The following is a 25,324-nucleotide window of genomic DNA, read 5'->3' as shown; positions in this document are numbered from 1 at the left end:
AAGTGAATTTTATAAATTAATGATACTTATATATATGTATAGATTACATTATGTACTTACCCTGGGGTACTGAAAAAAAGTTAAATTGTGTGAGCCAGATATCATCCCAAAATATTTCTTATATACAACCTAAGACTGGTATTTATTCTTTAATAGTTTCTTCAAATTGTTTCATTCATGAATGGTGTAACATTATAATTAGGCAGGGTTATCCAATTAAAAGGCTATAAAGACAACCATTTATACACGTCCTGCAGTTTTGTTTATTATTCTTGTTTACAAAAATGTCCATTCCATTTTTTCATCTAAGCGTTTTAAAATCACGCTTCAAAATCGTTTTTTATCATTTCTTAATAAAAATAATCTACGTTTTTTAAAAAATCACGAGCACAAAAGTAGAATATTTGAACATTTTTGTATCACTAAAACACTAACAACATACTTGATATTTAGTATTAGAAAATAACGATAAAATAATGAAATGAATAGACCCGTTGATGTTATTAAATTTGGTTATAAACTTACTTGGAATAGCTTTAAAATACCTGCATCTTAAAAAATGTTAGAAGTAGTTGCTTCACAAAATAATATCAAATGCGTTCAAACTTACGAGTATTGCAATGGTAGTGACGATAGAACTTAAATATATGTTTTACCTATTACTATAAAAAGTGAGTTGTGGTTTTAATGAAACAATAAGAAATTTAAGCATGCCAGTATTTTAACATATTGATCACGTCAATATTCCAGGTTCTATTGAAATTTATGTAAATATTTTATCAAGTTACCAATATGTGTAGCTTATTAATTAAAATAAAAGTTTCGTAGAGTTCCTAGTTTATTCGTTCAAACATTTATGTATCTGAAATACTTTAAAAAAAAATATTTCCTACCTGGAAGGGTTCTTTTTTGTGTGTTCAATTTTATCAAGATGAATTCCTTCATCTGGAGACTGTGTAACCAGTCTACCTTCATCTTTCAAGAAACAACTAAATAGGAACATGGGAAGTATGTTTAACTGAAGTTTGTATAATCATAATTAACTAAGCTCTGTTGGAGTATTTTTACCAGAGCAATCAAGTACGGCATTGTAAAAACTTATTTCGATACGTAATTGTTCAATGAATGGTTAAATAGATAAGTTGTTTCGCAGTTTAATATCAAATCAAGAGTGCAACCGAGACATTAAAATAAACGCCAGAACTGAATAATATTTAAAATCACAAGATTTTCCAAATATAATAGATTGCAGTAACACTTTTTTATATTTCATTTTAGTCGTAAAATGTGCGTTCTGAGCATCGCATCAGTGTTAAATATTTTATCTGATTACAACGAATATGATGCTAGAAGTATATGGAAAATTGTCATAACAACTATGTCTCGAAACTTGTAATTTACTACAAGAATGAAATTGAAGCTCGGTGCTTTTGTCTTAGTTTATACTTGACTAAGTAGAATATTACACAATCATTCCAAACAAAAATTATGGTACATTATTACAGATTATCAAAGCTATACACTTATAATATACTAACGCCAACTGTTTTCTTCTCAGAAGGAAAATCACAACACCAACAACGACCAGAACAACTACTGCAGATGATATACCAGATGCTACAGCAACTGTAAGATCTGGATCTAAAAATATTATGAAAGATACAATATTTTATATATGATTTATAATAAATAAGAAACCCCGGAAGAAAAAAAATAGTCAAGCTTTATTCAAAACATTGTACAATAAATTAATTACTTTTATCTAACGCAAAGATGTCCCATCAAAACGATAAATGCATGGCACACTGCTGAAAGGTTTTTTTTTATCAGAAATCATTATTTATTTCATGAGGGAATCCTATTGAATAAAATCTCCAATAAATAGGAAATAAAATTAGAAAGGACCATGTAGCACTGTATCTGCTGTTGAGTACCATATATAATTATTCTTCAATATGATCAATAATAACTTTACACTTAGACCTTTTCCCGGACGTTTATGCAAACATTCATGTTACAATAATAATAATGATAATAATAATAATAATTTTGTTCGTTTGTTTGTTTCATTTTACGCCTTTTCCCAATAAAATTTCAGTCATATAGGCGGGTAGTTTCCTAACCATTGTTCCTGGAGAGTTACACCAGTACTAGACTACCTTCCTCCGCGCTAAACTACCAAAGCATCTCCCGATGATCGAACCCACGCCAGAGAGGTAACTGCGTTAGAAGTCATCGACTCTAACCCCTCGACCACGGAGGCGGTTACTAATACTACTACTACTACTAATAATAATAATAATTATAATGATAAGAGCAGTTATGTAACACTAACCTGTTGATATAGGATTTGAATACCTCGTCTCAGTGCACCCGTTTATTGTACAAGCAAACGTTTTCACCCTTTATTGAATAATTTTAAATGTGAACTGTGAACATTCAGTTTTACATCTTTCATCATTTCAGTGCAGGGACGAGTATATGTCAGCATATACTTCTATTTTTTTATCGACGGAGCAAGTTAGGTTTTTAACTACATATATTAAAATCAAGATGTAAAGGGAATTACAAAATCATTTATTTCTTTCTTTCTAAGACAAATATCAACAAACAATTTCGATAAATCAATCTGCCGAATAATACAAATCACGTGTTATCATGTACCTTAGTCTGATACAAAGCAGACATAAAATTGATAGATTTGGAAATGATGAGTATGAGATTTACAATTTATTAAAAAAATTAAAAATTTGTTGGAGTCACTATTTAGATACATTTATTGCTATCACAATTATATTTCTTGATACTTTATACATTTTTACGATAGTACTCTGTAGGAGAAAAATGACAAACTGCAATAACTATTTAAAAAATAGAATAAAAAACACAAGAAACTCAATTGAGGTCTAAAAGTCTACGTCATAAACTTTGAGTTCTTACACATTCCAAATGGGGCACTTAAACAGAAAGATAAAAGATATGCAAAACAGTAATAAGAAATAGTCTTAGAAATATATTGAAATCGTATTTCTGTGCTATGATTAGCCGATTTATGTAAAAAGCGTTGCAACGATTTTCAATTTTAGGTCATTTTCACAAAAATCTGGAAAACGATTTTAAATCAAGAAAAATCTTTTAAATTTTGCAAAATACAACATGTATTATAAAAGTAAAAAAGTTTAAAGTTTGAAAGGTTTCAATTTAATTCGGAAAAAGGAGCAAAAAAAAGATAGGAAAATTTCCTTGATAATGGCAGCTTTACTCACAGGTGAATGTATTTTGTTGTTGAGTCAATTCACATTTGTCAATTGAGAAATTAAAAGTTACTCAAAATTCCTAAATGGCATACAATTACTATTTTGCAAGTCTTTCCGATATTAAGTACAAATACCTGTATCTACGCCCTGGTTGTAATTCACCATTACAAAACAGGTCAGCTTGTTTGCCTGAACACTTGCCATCCAGTCCTACAACAAATCTTTGATACGTTTCGACATCACGCTGCGTTACACTTCGCCTTTCCCGGGTACCTACAATGATTTGTTGACTAACTAAACCTTTCATAAAACGTAACGTTTATATTGAATTAAATCGAAGACTACAAAACGTATTTGTATTTTTTTATTTGGAAATCTTTACTTAAACTAATTGGTAAAATATAATCATTATTATAACCATTTATAGCCATATTGTCTAACTATGAAACAATATGAAACAGCAATGGTAAGATAGTAGTATACACAATCTAGTACATACAGAATATTATAATGATATTGCCATTGTTAACGCTACTAAAAGCTTATAGGCATATGCTCGAACCAAATAGTGCGTATGAATGCGTTTGCTCAAGGAAAACACAACTTGCTCATGAAGACTTTGATTAACGCGGCAAGATATCATTGAATTATTAGTCCATGCTTTAACATCTCGTTAATGTCGCCACCAATATTCACTTATTAGAATCTTTTTCCTGTAGGATAATTGATATCACAGTAAGAAAATAAATGAAAATTTTTCATAACAACCTAAAAACACATACCACCATTAATATGTTGACAAACGTCCGTAAGATTAAGATATGTTGCCAAGTAAGGCTTAATAGAATCCATATCCTTTACGTCAAACCACGTTTTATAAACTTTTGATATTCTGTCTGTGAAATTCCGAACACTTCCAAAAAACGGCTCATCTTAGATGATTTTATGAAAAGAAATTTTTTAATAAAGTTAGATAATAACATTATACCTACTATTACATTTTGCTAAATTGTTTAGATTTATTTACTGAACACAAATAAAGTAAACGAGGCATATTCCGATATATTACTTAAAGTGCGATCTTATGCGGTATGCAGGCCCAAATTTCTTAAACGCTCCTTTTTAGCAGCGCTCCTATTGTAATCTTATGAAGTACATGGTCAGTTGATTATGCTATAAAGTTTGTACAACATTTGTTTTTCTTTCTTTTCTTTCAAACTAAAGACTTTTCTCGCAAATAATTGTGTCTTTACTTTCCACTATTTATCAGCAGCAGCTTTATGTGGTCAAAACACGAGCGTACACGAATTCATAATTCATCACATATTAATAGCCATAAAGAAACAAATATTGCTCTTAGCAAGTAAGATAGCTTCGTAACCAAGGCTTACAATACTGGTAACACACTGCCTTATAATATGCATGTACTATGCTACTTTGTTTGCGGTAATCGGCGTTAACTTACCACGAAAGAAATGAAGAGCACTTTTTATACCTTCATACACATTGTCCACTAAATGCAGAAATGAATACCTGTTGCTTGGTCATTTTGTGCAACAACCAATCCCCACTTTGTCGGATATCCGTTACTGGTATTACAGAGGAATGTTTTTAATGGTAGCTTGACGGCTATTTGTAACTCTGTATCCTTCGGTTGATCGTCACTACGCGTCATTAATTGACCAACCTCTGATTCATTGATCCTTAGCGGAGCTTCAAGCAAACATTTATTTTATTCTGACAAAATGTTAAACAAAGCGGATGATAGTATTACATAAAACGAAACTTGACCTCATGATAAAGCTTAAACATATAACAGCCTCGTTTATGTTACAGTGTGTTCTATATTTTAATTTGTGGACGAGTATGTTGCGGATTTGAATTACTGAATTATACTAAAGTTATCATCTAACAGACGACTTTATGATAACGCAAAAGACTGTTCAAATATATGAAACGAAACGATTTGCACGATAAACTTAAAGACAGTCAAGAATTGGAGACAATGTTTATGTGTTGATAACTACAACGACAAGTCAGGTATGAAATAGATAAAATATTTGCTATACATCAAACGTTTACGAAATGTATAATTTTTTTAAGAAAATTACATTTTGGTAGATTTAAAGGGAGGAAGAGCTATTGGTGATTGCGTATGCACCTTTATGATTAAACAAATAACAAAGACATTTTGTTTAAATTTGTTGAAATATATAAAGGTATTTCATTTGGTATGTATCACTTCTTCATATATATTTCTACAACAAATCAACGCATATATAGTAAAATGAAGGAGACTTACCACCTGGCTGAACATTAACTGTTTCCGTTACCACTGAGCCATTTCCAGCACTTGTATTAGCAAATACCTTACAGGGAAAGGAAATACGTCAAAGTTATGTTATTTAATCACTGTTAAATGGTAAGGCAAAATCGGACATAGTTCGAAGACATATTTGAGATATATAAAAGATACGTTTTGCATGTAATTAATTGAACTATATTGACTACGCAAAATGTTTAAGGATGTAATGTTTATATATCTTTAAGCATTATAATATGTTTTTCCGGTAACTAGTGTGTGTTTTTTATTTGTCAAAAGGAGAGACGTTTAGCTCAATAACATGTTTTAAAAACAAAAATAAACAAGTGACGTCATGAATGTTTTTTCTTAGCTAGAACCACCGACATTTCTGTTACTGGGTCCTACAATATTTAACGGACAATCAGTTTACAGGAAAAAAGCTATTACTGCTGCAAAGTGCTTGGGACTTTTTTGCTTTTTTTTAAAAAATCATAACATTCCGAATTGTACACCACATTTTCTATTTCAAAGTAAATAACAACAAAACTACTCTCATATAAATATTGTTGATTCAGTTCTTTATCTACTAACATGCCCTTTTGTTTACTGGTTATTTCATGACCTGGTCATGAGAGGGAATAATCTGTTCTGCGCAGGCCCGAATATGGAGTCCCTTAATGTTTTTTTTAGATTGGTTTTACTTTTAATTCTTTTCAACGTTACCTCAAGAGAAAACCGTAACATATTTAAATGATAAAAGTAATTTCAAATTTAGTCTAAACAGTATCTGGTTGTTGTCTTTTACAACGAAGTGCAAATTAAAAAAACATATAAGGAAACGGGTAACGCCCATGGGAAAAAACTCTACATGAAATATAAATAAAATTGATTTTGTGGCTTTTGTAACATGCAACATGATGACCAAAAGGAAACTGTATGACAAAGAACAGAATTCCATTTGAATATTAAAATGTTTCATACGTTTTATGGATTCATGAAGAATCAAAACGTTATTGGGAAGTTTATAGTGTTAATTTCAGTTAGTACCCTATTATATTGTTAAGGTGACCTATAGCCCTATAAGGGAGGGGTGTTTCTTTTTTACATTTTGTTTATTATGTAATTTTTTCATGTTACGGAAAACACTTTCATATAAATAAAAGTTTATTATTACTATTATTTTTTTGGCCTCTTATAACAGGCAATGGCTGCCGTGTCTTAATTCAGTGAATACGGGTTTTTCAAAATGCCTTTACCTTGCTATTCAAAAATGGTAGTTTCCGGCTGGTTACTTTTAAAAGATTAAATTTCCCAATTACGACTTCAAAAAAAATTTGAAAACACAAATGTCCGGAAAAATTGAGTTTGTTTTTACACTATTTTTTCTCTTATAATGCCCTTTTTTAAAGGACAATTTTCTACCGGTTTAAATGCTTAATTTCATTGGTTTGATAAAGGGGAATGTTTAGTGCATTAAAGAACCCCCAAAATTATTTGGGTAAAATTTCATTTTTTGTATTATTTTAAAAAAAGTTTCAGATAAAAAAACTTCAATATTTTGTTCCGGTAAAATATGAAGGCTCCCCAGAAAAGAAAATTACTTTATAAAATACCTTCCTTAAATAAAAAAAACAAAAGTTTAGTAAAAGGTAGGGGGATGGGGTGGGAGAGGGGAAGTGGTTTGAAGCATAAAAAACCCTTAAACAATTCAGCAAACGGGAGCCCACTTTTAAGCTTAAAGCCCTTAGTTCAAACACTACGGAAATCAATCAAAATAATTTACAAGGAAGTTTTAAATAAGAATGTGCAACTTACATCAATCAAAAAAAATAGAAAGGACTCTCCAAGAAAACATACCTTCAACAATAAATTACCGGGGAACAATCCACTGTAATTATAGTACATTGTGAGCTGTTTTTTGAAAGAACGTATGGTCATTCTAAATAAAAATGAGTGTTTTTTCAACTATTCAATCTAACAGCAAATTTAACAATAGTCTACGAATAACATTCATCATATATAAACAACCTTTGAATAAATTATCTATGAAAGGACCGGGTTATTTCATATCATAATTTTCATAAAAGCACACTTTTCACTTTTATTTAAGTCCGATATCATAGATAATCGTAAACACTTCAGAAAAAATGGCATACTTGTAATCAAAACACGTGTAAGTAACATCAATATACTATTAAAGATATTTAAAATACATACACTGCTGTTTGTGAATACTATGGAATAATTCTGAATGATGCCGTTTCTGTCCCTGATGCTTGGTTCATTCCACACTACATAAACAGATCTCTGTTTCGTGACATCTTTCTCTGATTTTATTTTCAGATAAGAAACTTTTCCTGGCTCTGATGACAAAAATAAACTATATCTTTATATCACTCTTTTTCAGAAGGTAAAGCTGATAAATACCAATTTTCATCTAATATTCATTAAAAAAATTCCAAAAAATTATCATAAAAAAACCAAAAAAAAAAAACAAAAAAAAACTAAGGACAAAACTGATATACTTTGCTAGAAAATGAAAGAATTCTGCAATGCAGAGGCAGTCATTTAGGTCATATTTGGCGTGTCATATTTGTGCCCGCTTGGATGCTAGCAAATACTACATGCTAAATATCGAACCCTATTGTGAGACCAATTTTAATCCAAGGGACCTGAGTTTTATTACTTATGATGACCAGGTGATGTACATGCTAATCACGAGAGGCAAATGTAAGGTATATATCAGTCTAAAACTTGACCGTTATTCAGCGCTTATTGCTAAGCGTTATACATTATAGAAAGATTAGTCTCTTTGCTACATGTATGGCTTGAAAATTCGGAATTTACATACAAAATGAAATCAATTTTGACTTGAACTTTGATAATTCCCCTTTTTTAAATTTAAACATTTAAACGAGGGTGGAAAAACTGTCTTGAATAAACTTAAAAATTTTTTTTTTATATTAACAAAGAAAAAAATTTGCAAAAAATTTAAAGGCACTGTTATCCAAAACACAATTTTCTTACACGTTACTTGTGTACGTAGAAACAAAATCGTATTTATTTGATTAAATAAAACGAGGGGAAAATCACGATATTGGTAAAATCATAACAAACATACTGTCTTCTGCGGTCTTCACACGAAATGTCGCAGATGTGTTTCCACGATCAGTTGATGCAGTCACTGTGATTGAATACGTCCAAAACTCGTCTAGACCCGTCAAAGTGCATGATCTAGCTTTAAAACCTAGAAATTAAAATAAATTGAATGCTATTGACAGACATATTTGGAGAAGAATATTGTCTTCCCGTAATAAAGTAAAACAAGAGGCCCATTGGCCTGAGTATTCTACAGCAGTTTATATATGTTTTCTTTTTTGCGTAAATAACTGTATTACATTGATTAAAATCATATAAAAATTGTAATTTCCATACATTGTTTTAATATAATATAATGTATAATATCATAATATATTGTGCAACTTAAACTTATATCCTCTCCCTTGGGCCTAAACCCAAAATACAAAGGGTCAAGTATTCTTAAGTGTTAAGGCCTCCCAACTTGTTAAAACTAGAGTACAATAAAGTGATAAATACCCACCCCAGCAACAATGACTTTTGGAAATTTAAATGGTCTGAAGCTAAATTTGAACTCAACCTACAATTCATGAAGTATCAACTGTGTAAAATAATTCTTAAATAATGTTATCCTCCAGAAACCATTTTCTATTTTGAGTTACAGTGACCCTTGATCACAGGGGGTACAAAAGCAAGATGGTCTTCATATAAGCTTATCAAATACCAAGTTTGATTGAATATCTTATGCTTAACTGTAGTTGTTGTCCGGAAAACTATGTTTCTATTTTAAGTAACGGTGACCTACACACAATTAAGGGGGTCCAAAAAACCCAAAATAAAACAAAATAAAAAAAAAACAACAGCAAACAAAAAAGAACCGGTTGAACCGGGTGATGCTCCCCGAGTAGGTTTTTATACCTCGTGTAGTGTCAGTGTTATGTCACAGACAAAGTTCAAAGCGTAAAAATGAACAAAGGGCAATAACTATAACCAAAACTAAGCTCGGCAGAATTATGGTTCTTTTGCATTGCACTTCTATATAAAGAGACCAATCTTCCTACAAAGATTCATGTTGATACATCTTATGGTTTCAGAGTTATGTCCCGGACAAAATTCGAAGAAGTATAAAATGAACAAAGGGCAATAACTCCAAAATTAGGCAAGACAGAGTTATGGCTTTTTGCACTGCACTTTAACTTAATGAGACCTATCTACCTTCATATTTTCATGTTTATATCTCATATAGTTTTAGAGTTATGTCCCGGACAAAGTTCAAATTGTAAAAATGAACAAATGGCAATAACTCCAAAATAAGGCAAGAAAGAGTTATGGTTCTTTTACACTGCACTTTTTCTCAATAAGATATATCTACCTACAAAGTTTCATGTTGATATCTCTTTTAATTTTAGAGTTATGTCCTGGACAAAGTTCAAAGTGTAAAAATGAACAAAGGGCAATAACTCCAAAATTAGGCAAGACAGAGTTATGGTTCATTTGCACTGCACTTCTACTGAATGAGATATATCTACATACTAAGTTCATGTTGATATCTCTTATAGTTTTAGATTTATGTCCCGGACAAAGTTAAAAGTGTAAAAATGAACAAATGGAAATAATTTCAAAATAAGCCAAGACAGAGTTATGGTTCTTTTGAACTGCACTTCTACTTAATGAGATCTATCTACCTTCAAAGTTTCATGCTTATACCTCTTGTTGTTTCAACGTTATGTCCTGGACAAGAATAACGGACACACGGACGGGACGGAGGACGGACAAAGCGGAAACTATATGCTCACCCTTTGGGGAGCATAAAAAACACGGGTCTTCATATAAGCTTACTATATTATACAGAGTTTATTCACAAAGTTTCATTCCTAACTAAAGTTATTGTCTGAAAACCTTTTTTCTATTTTAGTAACGTTGACCTTGACCTTGACCCAACGGTGTTCGAATACAATACCAAGCCAGGCCTTCCTATATATCAAGTTTGATTACAAACTCTAATTCCTAACTATTGTTATTGTCCGAAAACACTTTTTTTCTATTTTTAGTAGCGGTGACATTGACCTAGATTCCGGGGGTCCAAATATAATACCAAGTTACGATGCCCCCTGACAATAATCATCCAATGGGGACTAAATGCAATACCAATCGGGATTTCTATATAAGGTTGCTATATACCAATTTGGATTACAATTATGGTTATTGTCCGAAACAATGATGTGGACCAACCAACCGACAGGCTAACTTCTATATACCACCCTTACCTTATTTGAGGGGGTATACAATGTTTACTTTACAATATTGTTATTATGATATATTTGCCAAACTACTCGTGTAATATTATAGTGAAATTAGCAGATTTTATGTGTTTAAATCTATTTTACAAGGTTATGCCGATTTCGTGAATGATGCATCGGAGCAATGTTTGTTGCCTCATAAAAGTATCCCAATCATATTGTATTTGTTCCCTTTTCGTTAATATATGACATTCGTTGTTCTGCAAATGTTTTAGGTTTACCGAATATGAAAAGAAAAAACAACAAAAAACAAAACAAAAAAAAAAAAAAAAAAACAAAAACACGGGTCTTCATATTAGCTTTCTTTATACAGAGTTTGATTTCAAAGTGTCAATTCTAACTAAAGTTTTTGTCTGAAAACCATTTTTCTATTTACGTAACGATGACCTTGACCTTGACCATGGGACCCGAACCTAGACCCAAGGGCCATTGATTTTACAATCTGGCAACTTTTCCTTATCATAACTATGTACTTAATTCATAACATTTATACGAAAGAGCAGAGGAGAGGATTGTCAAAGATCTAATGCATTTTCACTACATAATCAACCCCCCCCCCCAACCTCAAAAAACCAAAACCCTGGACCTTTGTGAAATTCACAATTTTGAAACAACATTCTCTCTTATCATTACTTTGCCTTTACATTATTTCCAAAATACCCAAGAGCAGTGGAGAATTTTTTTAATGTAAATGTAATTTCACAATATGTTCAACAGAGCCCCGCCCTAGCACCAACACCCCTGACCCTGAGGGCCATAAATTTTACAATTTTGGTAGAGGGCTCAATGCTTATTACAATCATGCCAACAGTTGGACTGTCTGATGACCAAGAGTAAAAAAGATAATTAAAGATTGCATTAAATTATGGCATAAGCCCCATCCTCAGGCCCCAGGAGTGCAGGGTCCATGTATTTCACAATCTTTGTTTCCCTTTTCCCACATATGTTTATGCCGACATTGATTGAAATTGGTTAAGTGGTTCCAGAAAAGAAACTTAAAATATTGAAGAATTAATGTATTTTTTCTACATAATCATTAGAGTCCCACACTCCAAAAAAAAAAAAATAATAAAGAAATAAAACAAAAAACGACGCCCCTGACCCTGGGGGTCATAAAATTCATAATTTTGGAAAAAAACATCCTCTCTCAACATAACTATACATTTACTTTGTATACTTGATAACCAGGAACAGACTGCTGTGATGTTGATGGCGGGGATAAAGAAGAAGACTTTTTTTAAAATTAGCATTAATCTTTATGGGCATTAATTTTATCCCCAATAAATAGCTTTATCAAAATAGTGAATTTGGTTTCTGGTTCCAAACCCACCGCACGAAGCACGGACAGGCGCTGAGGCATGGATTTCACATTTTTTTTTTTTTGTTCTATTTCTATTTTTTTTTTTTTTTGTCAATCTTTTTTTTTTTTTTGCAATTTTTTCATTCCTATTTGTAATGCGTTATTTTTTTTTTTTCTAAATGTTTTTTTTTTTTAAGTTTTCTTTTCCTTTTAATTTTTTTTTTTAGGGTTTTTTTTTCCAGAGAGGAAGCTTTTTAAGAATTGTAATACGTCATTACCGCATCTTTTTAAAGCACGCTTCTTTTTTTTTTGAGGCCATTGAATATTTCATTTTTTTTTTGTTCCTTATCACCCATAAATGCTTTATCCAAAAATAGTTGAATTTGGTTCAGTGGTTCCAGAGAAGAAGCTTGAATGTTAAAATTGTAACGCACGACGCACAAAGCACGACGAATGACAAAACGGATAGCAACACAGGTGACTTAACAAAAATTGGAAGGAAGGTCGACGTTTTCATCAAGGCTCTCGCCCATATCTGAAATACATGTTTAACGAAAGGTACCAGACGTTTTCTTTCTGAAGCACATAGAAAATTTCCATATATTTCCTTTGTAGTTTTGACTTGAATCCGAACTTAATGTAAAAGATTGTAAAAAATAACAAGATCCACCGCCTGGCGGGGGCAATGCTCAAAGCAAACAAATGAAAGGTTAACAAAATCTTTAAAAATATGTGACTAGCTTAAATTCAGCTGGTAACAAAGTTCAATGTTTTGTACACCTGAAACTGCGCACATGGTCCAAATTTCATAGCTGTACATCAAAGTGCAAGATGGTAGGTCATAAGGTCAACATTTAGGTCAGCTTTTATCAAAGAACAATTTCACATTTTAAAGTGTGTATATTGTCAAAGTTACATAGCTGTACATTAAAGTACAAAAATTAGGCCAATAGATGAATAACTAGTTCAGCTGATATCACAGTTCGAGTTTTACATCTTAAACTGTGCACATGGCCCCAATTTCATAGTTAAAGGATAAAAATTACATGACTTCAATAATTTGGCATTGACAGTCGAGGTCAATTAAAAGTCAAGCCATCTGAATAATTCAATATGTTTGATTGGAGAAGGTCAGTTCAACCTTTAGGACGGTCTTGCCCAAAATGATGTTCGTCCAAATATGAAGATAATCCAATATATAACCAAGTTATGTACAGTCAATTATAGAACAATCAGTTAAGTTCAATTATTTAAGCTTCAAGTTCAAGATTATTTATGAGTAAAGATCAATTTGAGTTTAATATACATGAAGGCCATATGCCGAAGATTATTTTGTCTTAATATGGTCTACCCAAATTATAAAAACAAAGAAAATTCCCAGTTATATATGTTTTTTGGGTTTTGATTAGTACAAGTTTGGGTTTTGTCCAATTTATAAATAAAATTTCTGTAAAAAAGCCCAAATCAGGGAAAAATAAACCCAATATTCATAATTTTTAAATTGGGGAAGGTAAAGGAAATTTAACTCAAGGTCAATTCATTTTAACCTTTAAAAGAAAGTATTGTCTAAAGGGTTGTTTTTGTTAATACATTGATAAAGTACCAAGTTACAGTCAAATGTAGCAAAAATCGATGAAAATTAAATAATTTAACTTTCAAGGTCAAGTTTATTTATGAGACAAGGTCAATTTAAGTTAAACTTACATAAAGGTCTAATCCTAAAGCATGTTTTGTTTTCATATGAAGTAAATTCATTCATTTATAACAAAGCTATAGCCAGCAAAATAAAAAGAAAGAAAAAAAGGAGAAAACATTCAAGGGGCAAAGGTGATTTATAAGTTACGGTAAAGGATCTGTATGGTTAACTGATGGTCTATTCTAGAAAATTGTTCTTTTAAAGTTTGAAGACAATTGATTAAAAATAGCAAAGTAAACGCCACTTATAGCAAAATTCTAGCAAACTTTGAAGGTAAAGGTCAATTATGATTAAAGGTCAAGTTTTAGTCGGTCTTGTCCAAAGGGTTGTTCTGGCCAAGTATGAAGACAATACACCAACAACTGAAAAGTTATAATCAATCGGACGACAATGGCAACGCCAACATGACTGTAACAATAAAAAAAATAAAAAAAAAATGTCGAGCTATAAATAATATGTATAAATAAAAGAATTTTATATCACTCAACTCAAAGCATAGATTAATAAACTCTAAAAAATCTCGGCGTCTTGATAATTTTATTCCTTTCATGTACGACACTGAGTTTTCTTATGATATTTTTTGTCTTACAAATGTATAAGGGAATTGATATAGAGTGGATCAAAGCCAAATTAAATATATTGCAAGCTTAGTTTCTAACCATGGACAGTATTTATGAATGTATTCTACCTTCCACCACCATATCACCGGCTTACATAGATATGAATTGGTGTTTATTGTAGAATATTGATATATGCGCAAATACATATACATTCATTTAACTTGGAATGGAATTTGGTTTAAATGACATACCATGTACTTCGCTATTTTCAAGTTTAATATTTTTGTTTTTATCATCGACTGGTATACAAAAGTATCGGGTCGGACCAGTATACAAATCTGGCGTGTCCCATTTTACGTCAATTCTTGTAGAATAGGTTTTGTCTGCTCTTGGATTCCTTGGTTGATAAGGTTCTGTTAATCAAAGCATACAATTTGATTTTATAGACAATTTTCTCTTTATAAAATTTCAAACAGTATGTTCTTTGACTAAATATGCACATAAAGAATGAGTCGATATCATCAAACGAAATTTTTTTGACAAACAACAACTGTACACCTATCGTTACTTAAGCTACCGTACACAAACATAACTTATTTTTGATAATCTTCAGTGTGGCCCACAAATTTGCATGATTTGAAAATACTTCTGACATAGCATTAAAGTCTCGATGCTTGATTGTTTACCGGCTGCAAAGTATAACTTTATTGATTAAGTACATTAATATGATATAAAGAGCTAAAAGCATATAAGTGCAAATTTTTTTTTAGATTTAACAAAAAGCAAATTATTAAACTTATCACTATTAAACTAGATTCAAGTAATTAATTTGTAGCTATTCAATATACTTACTGGCAGTATCTGTCCGCTTTTCAATATCAATGGAACGGTTACCTATACCCTTTTCAGTGCTAGCGGCAAGGCTAAACGAATAGTTACTGTATGGTAACAAATTCTGAACCACGAATTGAGTCATATTTCCATCAGTTTCATTTTCCCAAGTTGTTGACGTGTCATTATTAGTTATATTGATAGAATACATAGTAATAATTCCATTTGTTTCACACGGAGTTACCCATGTAAGGCTTGCGTTACTAGAAGTTGTGATTATTGTTAGGTTTCTAACGTCACCAGGTACTGAAATTGTAAGAGTTATGTTTTTTAATATACAAATGTAAACTGCTATATGAAAAGCTATAAGATGCACTTGACATATCAACATGAAAGACAAAAGTTAAAATAAACAAGAGGGCCATGATGGCCCTAGATCGCTCACCTGACTTATCAAACTCATCCAAACAATTACCTAGACAAGCATTCTGACCAAGACTCATGACAGGTGAGTCAAAAATGTGACCACTACAGTGTTGACAAGGATTATCCATATTTGAGCAGTGCGACCTAGTTTTTTACCCAGGTGACACATATTCAAACTTGACTTAGAAATCACCAAAACAAACTTTCAGAACAATTTCCAGGATACTTGGATCAAAACAGTAGCAACTAGAGTGTTAACAAGATTGTTCTATTTTAAGCTCCGGTGACCTAGTTCCACGTGCGATTTCGAACTCATCCAAGCAATTACCTAGACAAGCATCCTGACCAAGTTTGATGATAATTGAGTCGAAAATGTGACCACTAGAATGTTAACAAGGTTTTTCCATATTTGGGCGGTGTGACCTAGTTTTTCATCCAAGATGACCCATGTTCGAACTTGACTTAGAAATCATCAAAACAAACTTTCAAACCAATTAACAGAATAATTGGATCACAACAGTAGCCACTAGAGTGTTAACAATATTTTTCTATTTTTAGTTCCGGTGACCTACTTTTTCATCCGAGATGACCCATGTTAGATTTATTCCCAGCAATGACCTAGACAATTTTCCTGACCAAGTTTGATGACAATTGAGTCAAAATTGTGACCCCTGGAGTGTTAACAAGGTTTTCTATTTTTAACTCCTGTGACCTAGTTTTTCATCCGAGATGACCCATGTTCAAACTCATCCGAGCTATCACCAAGACAAGCATCTTGATCAAGTTTGATGATGATTGATGCAAAAATGTGACCGCTAGAGTGTTAACAAGGTTTTTTCTATTTTTAGCTCCGGTGAACTACTTTTTCATCCGAGATGACCCATTTTCGAACTCATCCGAGCCATCAATTAGAGAAGCATCCTGACCAAGTTTGATGATAATTGGGTCAAAAATGTGACCACTAGAGTGTTCACAAGGTTTTTCTATTTTTAGCTCCTGTGACCTAGTTTTTTATCAGAGATGACCCATGTTCGAACTCATCCAAGCAATTGACTAGACAAGCATTCTGACCGAGTTTGATGATGATTGGTTCAAAAATGTGACCGCAAGAATGTCCACAAGGTTTTTCTATTTATAGCTCCTGTGACCTAGATTTTCATCGGAGATGACCCATGTTCGAACTCATCCATGCAATTGACTAAACAAGCATCCTGACAAAGTTTGATGATGATTTGTTCAAAAATGTTACCGCTAGCACAGTGTTCACAAGCAATTGTGGACGTATGACGGACGACGGACATTCACCGATCCTAATAACTCACCCTGAGCAAGCTCAGGTGAGCTAAAAAAGAAATTTCGTATATTGATTATTATTTTTACTTATCAGTTAATAACTTTTCCATTTGAAGTCTTAACCACAGTTATAGTTTTTGAACAAAAAAAAGAGAGAGAAAAAAAGAACCAGATCAATTTAGAATTGGGTGAGAAAATAAGAAGAAAGATAATGTCACCAAAACATTAATAATTAATGGCACACACTGCCCGAAGAGAAGATGACATGAAGAGATGACCATGAGCGAGTGGTTAATGAGCCGGACAAATAATCCAAGGATTAATGGCCGCATAGGTTAGTACCCTACCAGGGATAAGTCGTTATTTCCTTGAGCATGAAACTTCTTAAATTAGTTTTTTTTCTATAATGATCACGACTTCCATCACATTCGAACTAAAATGTTTGTACAATGTATACCAGAAATTGTTTTGCGATAACAGAAGTTTTTATCACTACCGTAACAATCAATATATGTCGCACATCAAAGTATTTCCTTTTCAAAATACATAATCATTACTACTAAATTCTGTAAAACCTAAATGTAAAATAAATGAAGCTAAGTGGCAAGATAAAGCCCTACTGGATGAGAAATTGAAATGCATAGTTATAATGATACTTACTAGATGTATTTGTTCTAACATAATAAGCGTCACACCATCCAACTGGTCCTTCACCTACCTTGGTGGATGCACTCACCGTAATATTGTAATACCAATACGGACGCAAATTTGACACTTCATGATTAGACTCATTGTTTGTATATATTGTTTCCTCAACTATTTCACCGTCATGAGAATCCCAGCACGTATTATTTATCCATGTATATCTTATTGTATAATTGGTGATAACACCATTTCTATCATCCTCGTCAGGGGGAACCATCGAAATATTAAAACCTTCCTCAGTAGGAATAAGTGTGCGTATACTCGGAGCTGCTGAAGGAACTACAATGATAAAAAGTGTCATAAGTTATGATATTGAGAAAGAAATCATCAGCAGCATCTTAACTCAAGGCGTTGGCTAACACCCGGCTATGTTGAATAATAACAATATACATAGATTGTCAGGGAAAATAACAATTGGAGAAACAAAGAAAAAAAATAACATAAAGAAAAATAAAACAGCTGAAATATGTGCTATCATCATGATACTGAATTTGGACCACAAAAACATTTATAATTATATTTATAATGCACAAGTTTGAATTACGTCAACTTTCTTTTTAAGATCATAATGTATTGCCCTGATGAATGACGTAAATTTACTTTAGATTCAACATATTTCGTAAGTATCAGAAACACAATTTTGTGTTGTTATCTAAATAAACTAATTCCACTTTCTTGATATATTGAACTATACAGACATTACAGTTTCAAATATGCATTTATTCGAAAAATAAGAAGTTTAAGTGAAGGTTTTTGTTTGTTTGTTTCTGGTTTTACGTCACATCGACACAGTATAGGTCATATCACGACGTTCCAGCTTTACTGATGGAGGAAGACCTCAGGTGCCCTTCCGTGCATTATTTCAGGCACGAACGGGCATTAAGTGAAAGTAATCATATTTGAGACCGTTGTATGAACAATGCTTATAAAATAAGCAGTCAAACACATTAATGATGCCAATTTATGATGTTAGTGAGTTCTTTATTAATCGTTTTATTCCATCTTTCCGGTAAGAAAAAAAGTATTAGTTTTAGGTAATTGTTGCATAATTGACAATGTTTCAAAAGTTATCCAACACGATCAATTATTTACCTTTATCATATTCTTGAGAGAAATACAATACATAACAAAATATTAAATCTTGTTTGAAAAATATTGACGATTCAAGTAGACTTTTATATAAGTTTTATAGAGCCACAAAAAATATCATATCAGTTAAGGATGAGTTTTTAGTTTATCAACCCAACTTCAGATATGGTGATAAACAACTATGGTTTTAAAATAAAAATCAAATCAAATCAAATCAAAAATGCATATCTGAACAATGAGTTTAATTGAAACAGGTATCTTTCACATTTGATTAAAGAGAAAGAGGTTGGAAACCGATTATTTATTCAATGGGGGTATCTTTATATCGTCCTATATACACTTATCTAGATACAATTTTGAACATTTATGCAAAATATCAGGATGGTCTACCATCTCGATTCGGAATTAGTTCATTCATTTTAATTAAAGAAAACATGTCCAAGATTTAAAAAAAAAGTTCTTATAAGACAAAAAGAATAAAATTGAGAAAAAAGGTAAAATAATAGCCTTTAGTAGGGCTTGAATCCTCGCCCGACGTAAACCAAGTATCGTCACTTAAATTGAACACTGGTTTGTATTGAGGATAGATTCATATATTGGCACTTGTTAACAGTCATATTGTATTGAAAGGGACAGATACTTTAATACTGCTTTTTGAAATATAGTTCTTTAAAATGTGAATATAACAAATAGCAGCTTTTTCCGATTCTGGTGTAAACATGTATATATCTGTGTCTTTCAAATAACTGCCTAAGGGGCTAATGCTGATTTTAAGTATCGTGCGTGATAGACATTGTTAATTTTCATTTATTTCGAGAGCGTCTTTGGTTAGCTGGTGAAATGAAAAGTGTTATTAAACATCATAAAAAAGGACATTGAATATCATAGTCAACAGTTTTTTATGTTATGTATTAATTTTTCGTTGAATCCATTGTCTTTGATTCGCCCTCCTCTCCACACCTACCAATAGAAGTGCTATGAAAACCTGGATGTTATCGGTAGAATAACTTACGATCGCTTTCTGTTTCACTGTTTAACCATGTAAAGTTGCCCCAGCATTTTGTGTATGCTCTGACAGTGACATTATACTGTCTGTAAGGATGTAATTGTTCAACCACGTCTTCTCTTGGTAACTCATGAACAACTTTCATACTATACTGTGTCCCATTGCACTTATCGAGGTCGCCTAAGCTTACTTCCTTGTAACAAGAACAAAGGTAAAACGATTAAATGTTATGAAGGTCAATAACACTATTTGTTACGACAAAATCATAAAATGTAAAAAGTACTGAACATATACTTTTAAATATAAATATATTGCTGGTATAAAACTATGTAAGGTATTAATTCAATAAGAATTTACAACATCAACTTATGTCATGATTCACTTCCTTGTAGCCGTTAGAACTATTCTTTTCTGTATTCTGAGATTAATATGGTGCTTTATGCATGGAAAATAATATAAATTTCAAATTGATGTTAAAATAAAATTTAATGTATTTATTTTTCAAGATTTATTTTTTCAGATATGACTTTGGTAAAACCATAAATAAATTTATGGTCAATACAGCTGTAGCTTATCACATTTGCGTTCTCCAATTGTTTCTTAAAGAAGTTTTGCTGTTTATTACCTGATACACGTCTTCGTCATCAACACATATGCTTGATAAACAGTATGTATGATTTGCTTTAAGGCAGCCTGACGTTTTATCAACAACAAGCAATTGGTACTTCCTTACAAATCCGTTTGGTGTGGTAGGCTCATTCCAGGAGACATTTAATGAACGTTTTCCCGGCTTAAGGCATGATATCACAGGATTATTTGGAGCTGAAATTATGCATCATATATAATTAATAAATGTAAATTCAAATGAGTCTTTTTACTTATATATAAAATTGAATAAACATTAGCAAGTTAAAATATTTACAGAAAAAACCAACACTAACAAAAATACGTTTTCTCCTTACCTGTTTCTTTTGATGTTTTGTTCAATTCAATATGAAGAGGACAGCCAATCTGAGATCCGATATGAGTAGTTATACTGACATTACAATGACTTCCGGGATCAATGCCTGTAACTGTGGATTCTAGTTCCGTTTCATTACGAAATGAGTACGTTTCCATATTGCTATTTTCATTTGGACTCTTACATGTGAAGTTAACATCGTAACTATGAGCATCTCCTTTAGTAGGTTTTGTCCATTCAATTCGTATAGAGGTTGTAGTCGTGTTAGCAACAAATACATTTTGTACATTTTCAGGACCTAAAATTATATATTACAACAGGAGCAATATAACTCTTAAATATCAAGCCTTTTTCATCCGATAATTGATATTAAATAGATTGCCTTTTAAAAAAGAGAATAAAGACAATTAATACATACATAAATACTAATATCATCTTAGTATAATATAAGTATATAATAAGTATAATAAGTTTTGGTACACGTTTTTGCTGTCGCTGCTTAGCATACCTTACTGTCAACTTAAACAAATTTTTGACATTTGAAATTAATTGATGGTTATTACATGTATATCTCCATGTGGGTAAATTAGAATTAAATAAAATTTACGTGTTATATGAAAAGAACAGTTCAATCATTTGTTTCTTCAATTTATCTGAATATTATAAAGCGTCAATTTATTCTTCATGCATAGCATAGATCTGTAAATATCCAATTACATGCACAAAAAGTTGGCAAATAAAATTTCTAAGGTTCTACTATTTGTATCACTAAGACAGAAAACATAAAAATCAAGTTTTTGAAAATGTTTAACTTACGCGTAAATGTTTTAATTGTTGTAAAGTTTTCACTGTTTATTCCAGTAAGTACAGTGTACACCTTAAATTCGTAGAATGTTCCTGGTGTAAGATTTGGTATACATGTAATTGCTTTCAGGTCAATGCGATTAATTTGTTCTACTTTTTCCACATCATCGTCCTTGTACTTTATTTCGTATGAATCAAATAAACTGTCGTTATTTTTAGAAAGATCTATAGCAACACTGCTGAAATTCGACTGACTGAGAACTGCGACGGGCTTATTTGGAGCTGAAAATATCAAGCAATTTAATCACTTACACGCAAAATTTTCCTATTCAGTAAATGAAAGTTTACAGAAGGAATACGAGTTTCAAACATTGCCATAATCTTTGGGTATCTCACTAAAAATCGTTCAGTTTTATAAGTGAACAGACATGAGATACAATCATTCAGATTATGACATGGGATGACGTTCATTCATTAAAGATAGATTTTTTGCAATGAGCAAATTTGTTTAATATTTAAATGTAGGTATCAAATTTGTGTGACATACATTTAAAATGTTTTAAATCAAAATAAGAGCCTTGTAATTGACTGGAATTGTATGTACAGGTTACCTGTATAAGAATACCCTTCTACCGAGAATTCACTGAGCAGTTTATCTTCAGTTGTATTCTTTACAGTATATAGCGTAACTTTATAATATGTTGCACTTTCAAGCATGCCAATAGTCTTCTTCAATATATTCTTCTGCTGGGTATAATCTTCACATGTCACATTGCAAATACGGAGTTGAAATAAATCGTACATGTCATCCAAAACATTATATGTTATAGTAAAATTTTTTGCAAACACTTGTTCCTTTGGAATTGCAATAGAGGTAGGCGGGTTTGGTCCTGTAAAAATATAACAAAATAGATAATACGTATTTGGTTCAATCTTTAAAAAATCTGTCCGATCTAATTCAGATTATAAGATAATAAGAATGTTGCAAAAAAAACTTTTAGTATGTGAGAAATACAAGGACATGTTCTTGTGTAATATGCATATGCCACTTTGCGAAGAAACTTCATACTTATATGACTTTGACACATTTTAATGCTAAAACTTAATTTTTTTTATTGCATACATTCATTTTATAAAAATGTTTCAAAGAGATCATGCTTGTTCGAAAGTATGACTGCAAAGCTGGCAATAAGTAAGGGAGCTTTATACCCGTTTCGATAAGTATCATAATATTATTGCCGGATTTGCATTGGTTGATATTTTTTCAAATCAAGTGCATCTTGTTTCAAATAGTACGACTGATAAATTTTGCTCCAAAATTCAAAGTGTCACTGTCAACCACTTGTAAGGATTCTGTTGCAAAAATGAATGTATAATACTACGAAAGCGAGACGATGAAAAAGTAAAAAAGTATGACGTCTATGATACATAATGAAAAACAACACAACACATTTGAAAGAAGCCTGATAATGATATCTTCATCGAAAAATAGGAAATACTACGAGAATTCAAACGCAAACACTAACTAACAAATCATATATCTAATTTCCAGACATTATTCAGATAAAACATGTACAACCTCTAATATCATAAGGGCTTATAATAATCATTAAACAACTCGTATACGAATAAAATAACAAGGTTCTGGGGATTTTTGTTTTCACAACAATAACGACCGTATATTCATTCATACAAATTCATTCAATTTAAGATCGATTAAATACTTCGCATACATTATTTATACCACAGTTGCTTGTTTGATTATATATTTTTGTGAAAACTCTTGAAGTATTTACCTTCGTTATTACAAAGTGTTTTTTTCAATTACACCAAAAGTATTTCATCAATTACACCAATAGTATATATTAATTACACCAATTACACATAAGTTGCGAAATTCATGGATTTTGATACACACAGAACATAAAGTATATTCCTCAATCTTTTGAATGACGTCACGTTTGAAATATTTCTAATGTGTTGTACATGTAGGTACTGTTACCGTTAATTATTTTATAAATAATTACAATTATGGGTGTGATATATAAATAATTTTAAAATAGTAAATAACAAGAAATATAAAAATAATTTGGACAACATAGCCAGCGTAAGTTTGTCGGTGTTAATGTTTGCGTGTGATTGATAGGCCGCCATGTTATTTTCTAACATTAAATGTAATTGTTTGCTTTATCCACGAATTTTAGCATTTTCGTGAATTGTGGCACTGTTTGTCCACCATACCTACCACTGAACTACTTTCATATACAAATTATTTGATCTATTTATACATTTTGTAAAACAATTGTTTATTGCATTTTAATAATTTTCGCAACATTCCGAATGGACCATGAATAAAGCAACAAACTTTTCTTTTCAATCAAGATAGCAAACACTTTTGACTTTAGTGCATGCAAGATGATGATATAACAAGTGTTCTTTTAATTTGTTGTCAAATCTTAATGTGTGTTTTTTTTTTTTTGCAAACTGTGTTCTCTTGATATATGAAATGAATTTGTAAATCGAGTATTATCTTAAAGCTTTACAGTCTCACTTACATCCTCGGCAGAGCCCCGGTAGACGTCCGGGCTCAACGGTGATCCGGGAACGACCGGGGTACGACCGGGAACAACCGGAGTACATCCGTAACTCTGCCGGCAACGTCCTGGATGACCCGGGATGATCCGGGAACATCCGGCATTCGACCCCGGATGGAATAAAATATTTAATATCACCGGGTGGTCCGGGATGATCCGGGAAGGTATAGCATTGATCTTCTTGCCGGCTTCATCCTTAGCTCTTGCCGGGAACGAACCACGGGGTTTATACCGGGGAAGCACCGTAGCTCTGCCGGCACAAACCGGGGATGATCCGGGGTTATGATAAGCCGGTTAGAAGCTTACGGACTAGAGCTACGTAGAGCCCGGAAAATGCCGGCAGAGCCCGCAACATACATGCAGAGCCCCGGATGATAAAGGTAGAGCTACGGTTGATCCCGGTAGAGCCCCGGCAAAGCCCGGATCATTTCAAAAGAATAACGACAATTGCGATGATTGCAACTTGCTGGTATTAAAACCCTCCATTTCCCTTCTATCCAGTATGGCATGAGGATTTTTCAGAAAATCATCATGAATTATCTATTCTAGAACATAGATATGTTATATTAAATAAAAAAAATATGTATCAATGTTATCATTTTCGGGGCTTTTTTAAATCCCCCGGGGGTTTCCCGGGGCTCTGCCTGGAGGGCCCAGGGCTTTTGCCGGGCCCCTGCCTGGATGCCCGGCCCTCTCCCGGGGTCAACCGGGGGCCTTTTTCCGGCGTCATCCAGGAACGTTTGGGGGAAGCCCGCATGAACCGAAAGCTGAAACCTGGGCTTTTCCTGGATGGCCCGGGAAAGCGAAATTTTGGGAGGGTTTTATTTTGGGAGCTCCCGGGAAAGTCCCCGGGGAAAAGTTGACCGCAACAAAATTTCACCCCGGGTTTCGTCCCGGGAAATCATCCCGGTAACTTCCCGGGGATGATCCGGGGCTTCCCGGGATTTAAGTGAGACCGGGGTTTTAAAAGGGAAAAACACTAATTACTTGGACAAAGTTTTTAATGGGGTTATCAACCCAAAACCCCCTTTTTTTGGGAGGGAAATGCCCCCTTAATAAAATCATACCGTGTCCTCAATCAGTAAAGAGGAAAGATTATCTCAAAACTCATTTACAAGA

At 32.4% G+C, this 25,324-nt stretch overlaps 3 protein-coding genes across 4 annotated transcripts in view; all 3 read right to left on the bottom strand.

Annotated features, from left to right (window-relative positions):
• The window catches only part of LOC132757084 (receptor-type tyrosine-protein phosphatase S-like), a gene marked incomplete at its 5' end in the record, with an annotated part of 102,755 nt that overhangs the window by 10,865 nt on the left and 66,566 nt on the right, over positions 1-25,324 (bottom strand).
• LOC132757085 (uncharacterized) lies at positions 873-4,183 on the bottom strand. The gene is made up of 5 exons (XM_060748270.1): positions 4,040-4,183; positions 3,392-3,530; positions 2,336-2,403; positions 1,539-1,641; positions 873-989 (listed from the first exon to the last, which is right to left on the bottom strand). The coding sequence occupies exons 1-5, from the start codon at positions 4,107-4,109 to the stop codon at positions 890-892; spliced, it is 480 nt and encodes a 159-aa protein (XP_060604253.1). The 5' UTR covers positions 4,110-4,183; the 3' UTR covers positions 873-889.
• On the bottom strand, positions 4,771-21,099 carry LOC132757082 (phosphatidylinositol phosphatase PTPRQ-like). Its single transcript, XM_060748263.1, has 10 exons — positions 20,809-21,099; positions 20,472-20,668; positions 19,853-20,039; positions 17,707-18,030; positions 15,349-15,633; positions 14,748-14,909; positions 8,684-8,809; positions 7,780-7,925; positions 5,560-5,626; positions 4,771-4,970 (listed from the first exon to the last, which is right to left on the bottom strand). Exons 1-10 carry the CDS (start codon positions 20,963-20,965, stop codon positions 4,771-4,773), a joined length of 1,851 nt encoding a protein of 616 aa, XP_060604246.1. The 5' UTR covers positions 20,966-21,099.

The sequence above is a fragment of the Ruditapes philippinarum genome, unplaced genomic scaffold, assembly GCF_026571515.1.
Source record: "Ruditapes philippinarum isolate M1 unplaced genomic scaffold, ASM2657151v2 ctg7568_1_1_1_1, whole genome shotgun sequence".
In the NCBI taxonomy this organism is placed as follows: domain Eukaryota; kingdom Metazoa; phylum Mollusca; class Bivalvia; order Venerida; family Veneridae; genus Ruditapes; species Ruditapes philippinarum.
This window is presented reverse-complemented; position numbering and strand designations above follow the sequence as displayed.

Bases quoted from the DNA above. Each gene is read 5' to 3' on its own strand.
- LOC132757085 (XM_060748270.1), bottom strand. From the start codon at position 4,109: ATGGATTCTATTAAGCCTTACTTGGCAACATATCTTAATCTTACGGAC. The intron at 2,404-3,391 runs GTATTTGTACTT...TATTCAATAAAG, and splicing joins CAACCAGGGCGTAGATACAG to GGTGAAAACGTTTGCTTGTA. The intron at 1,642-2,335 runs GTTAGTGTTACA...TAATATTTTTAG, and splicing joins TTCAAATCCTATATCAACAG to ATCCAGATCTTACAGTTGCT.
- LOC132757082 (XM_060748263.1), bottom strand. From the start codon at position 20,965: ATGGAAACGTACTCATTTCGTAATGAAACGGAACTAGAATCCACAGTT. The intron at 14,910-15,348 runs GTAAGTATATTG...TTTGATTAACAG, and splicing joins AAAGCGGACAGATACTGCCA to AACCTTATCAACCAAGGAAT. The intron at 8,810-14,747 runs GTATGTCATTTA...TTTAATTTCTAG, and splicing joins TGAAAATAGCGAAGTACATG to GTTTTAAAGCTAGATCATGC.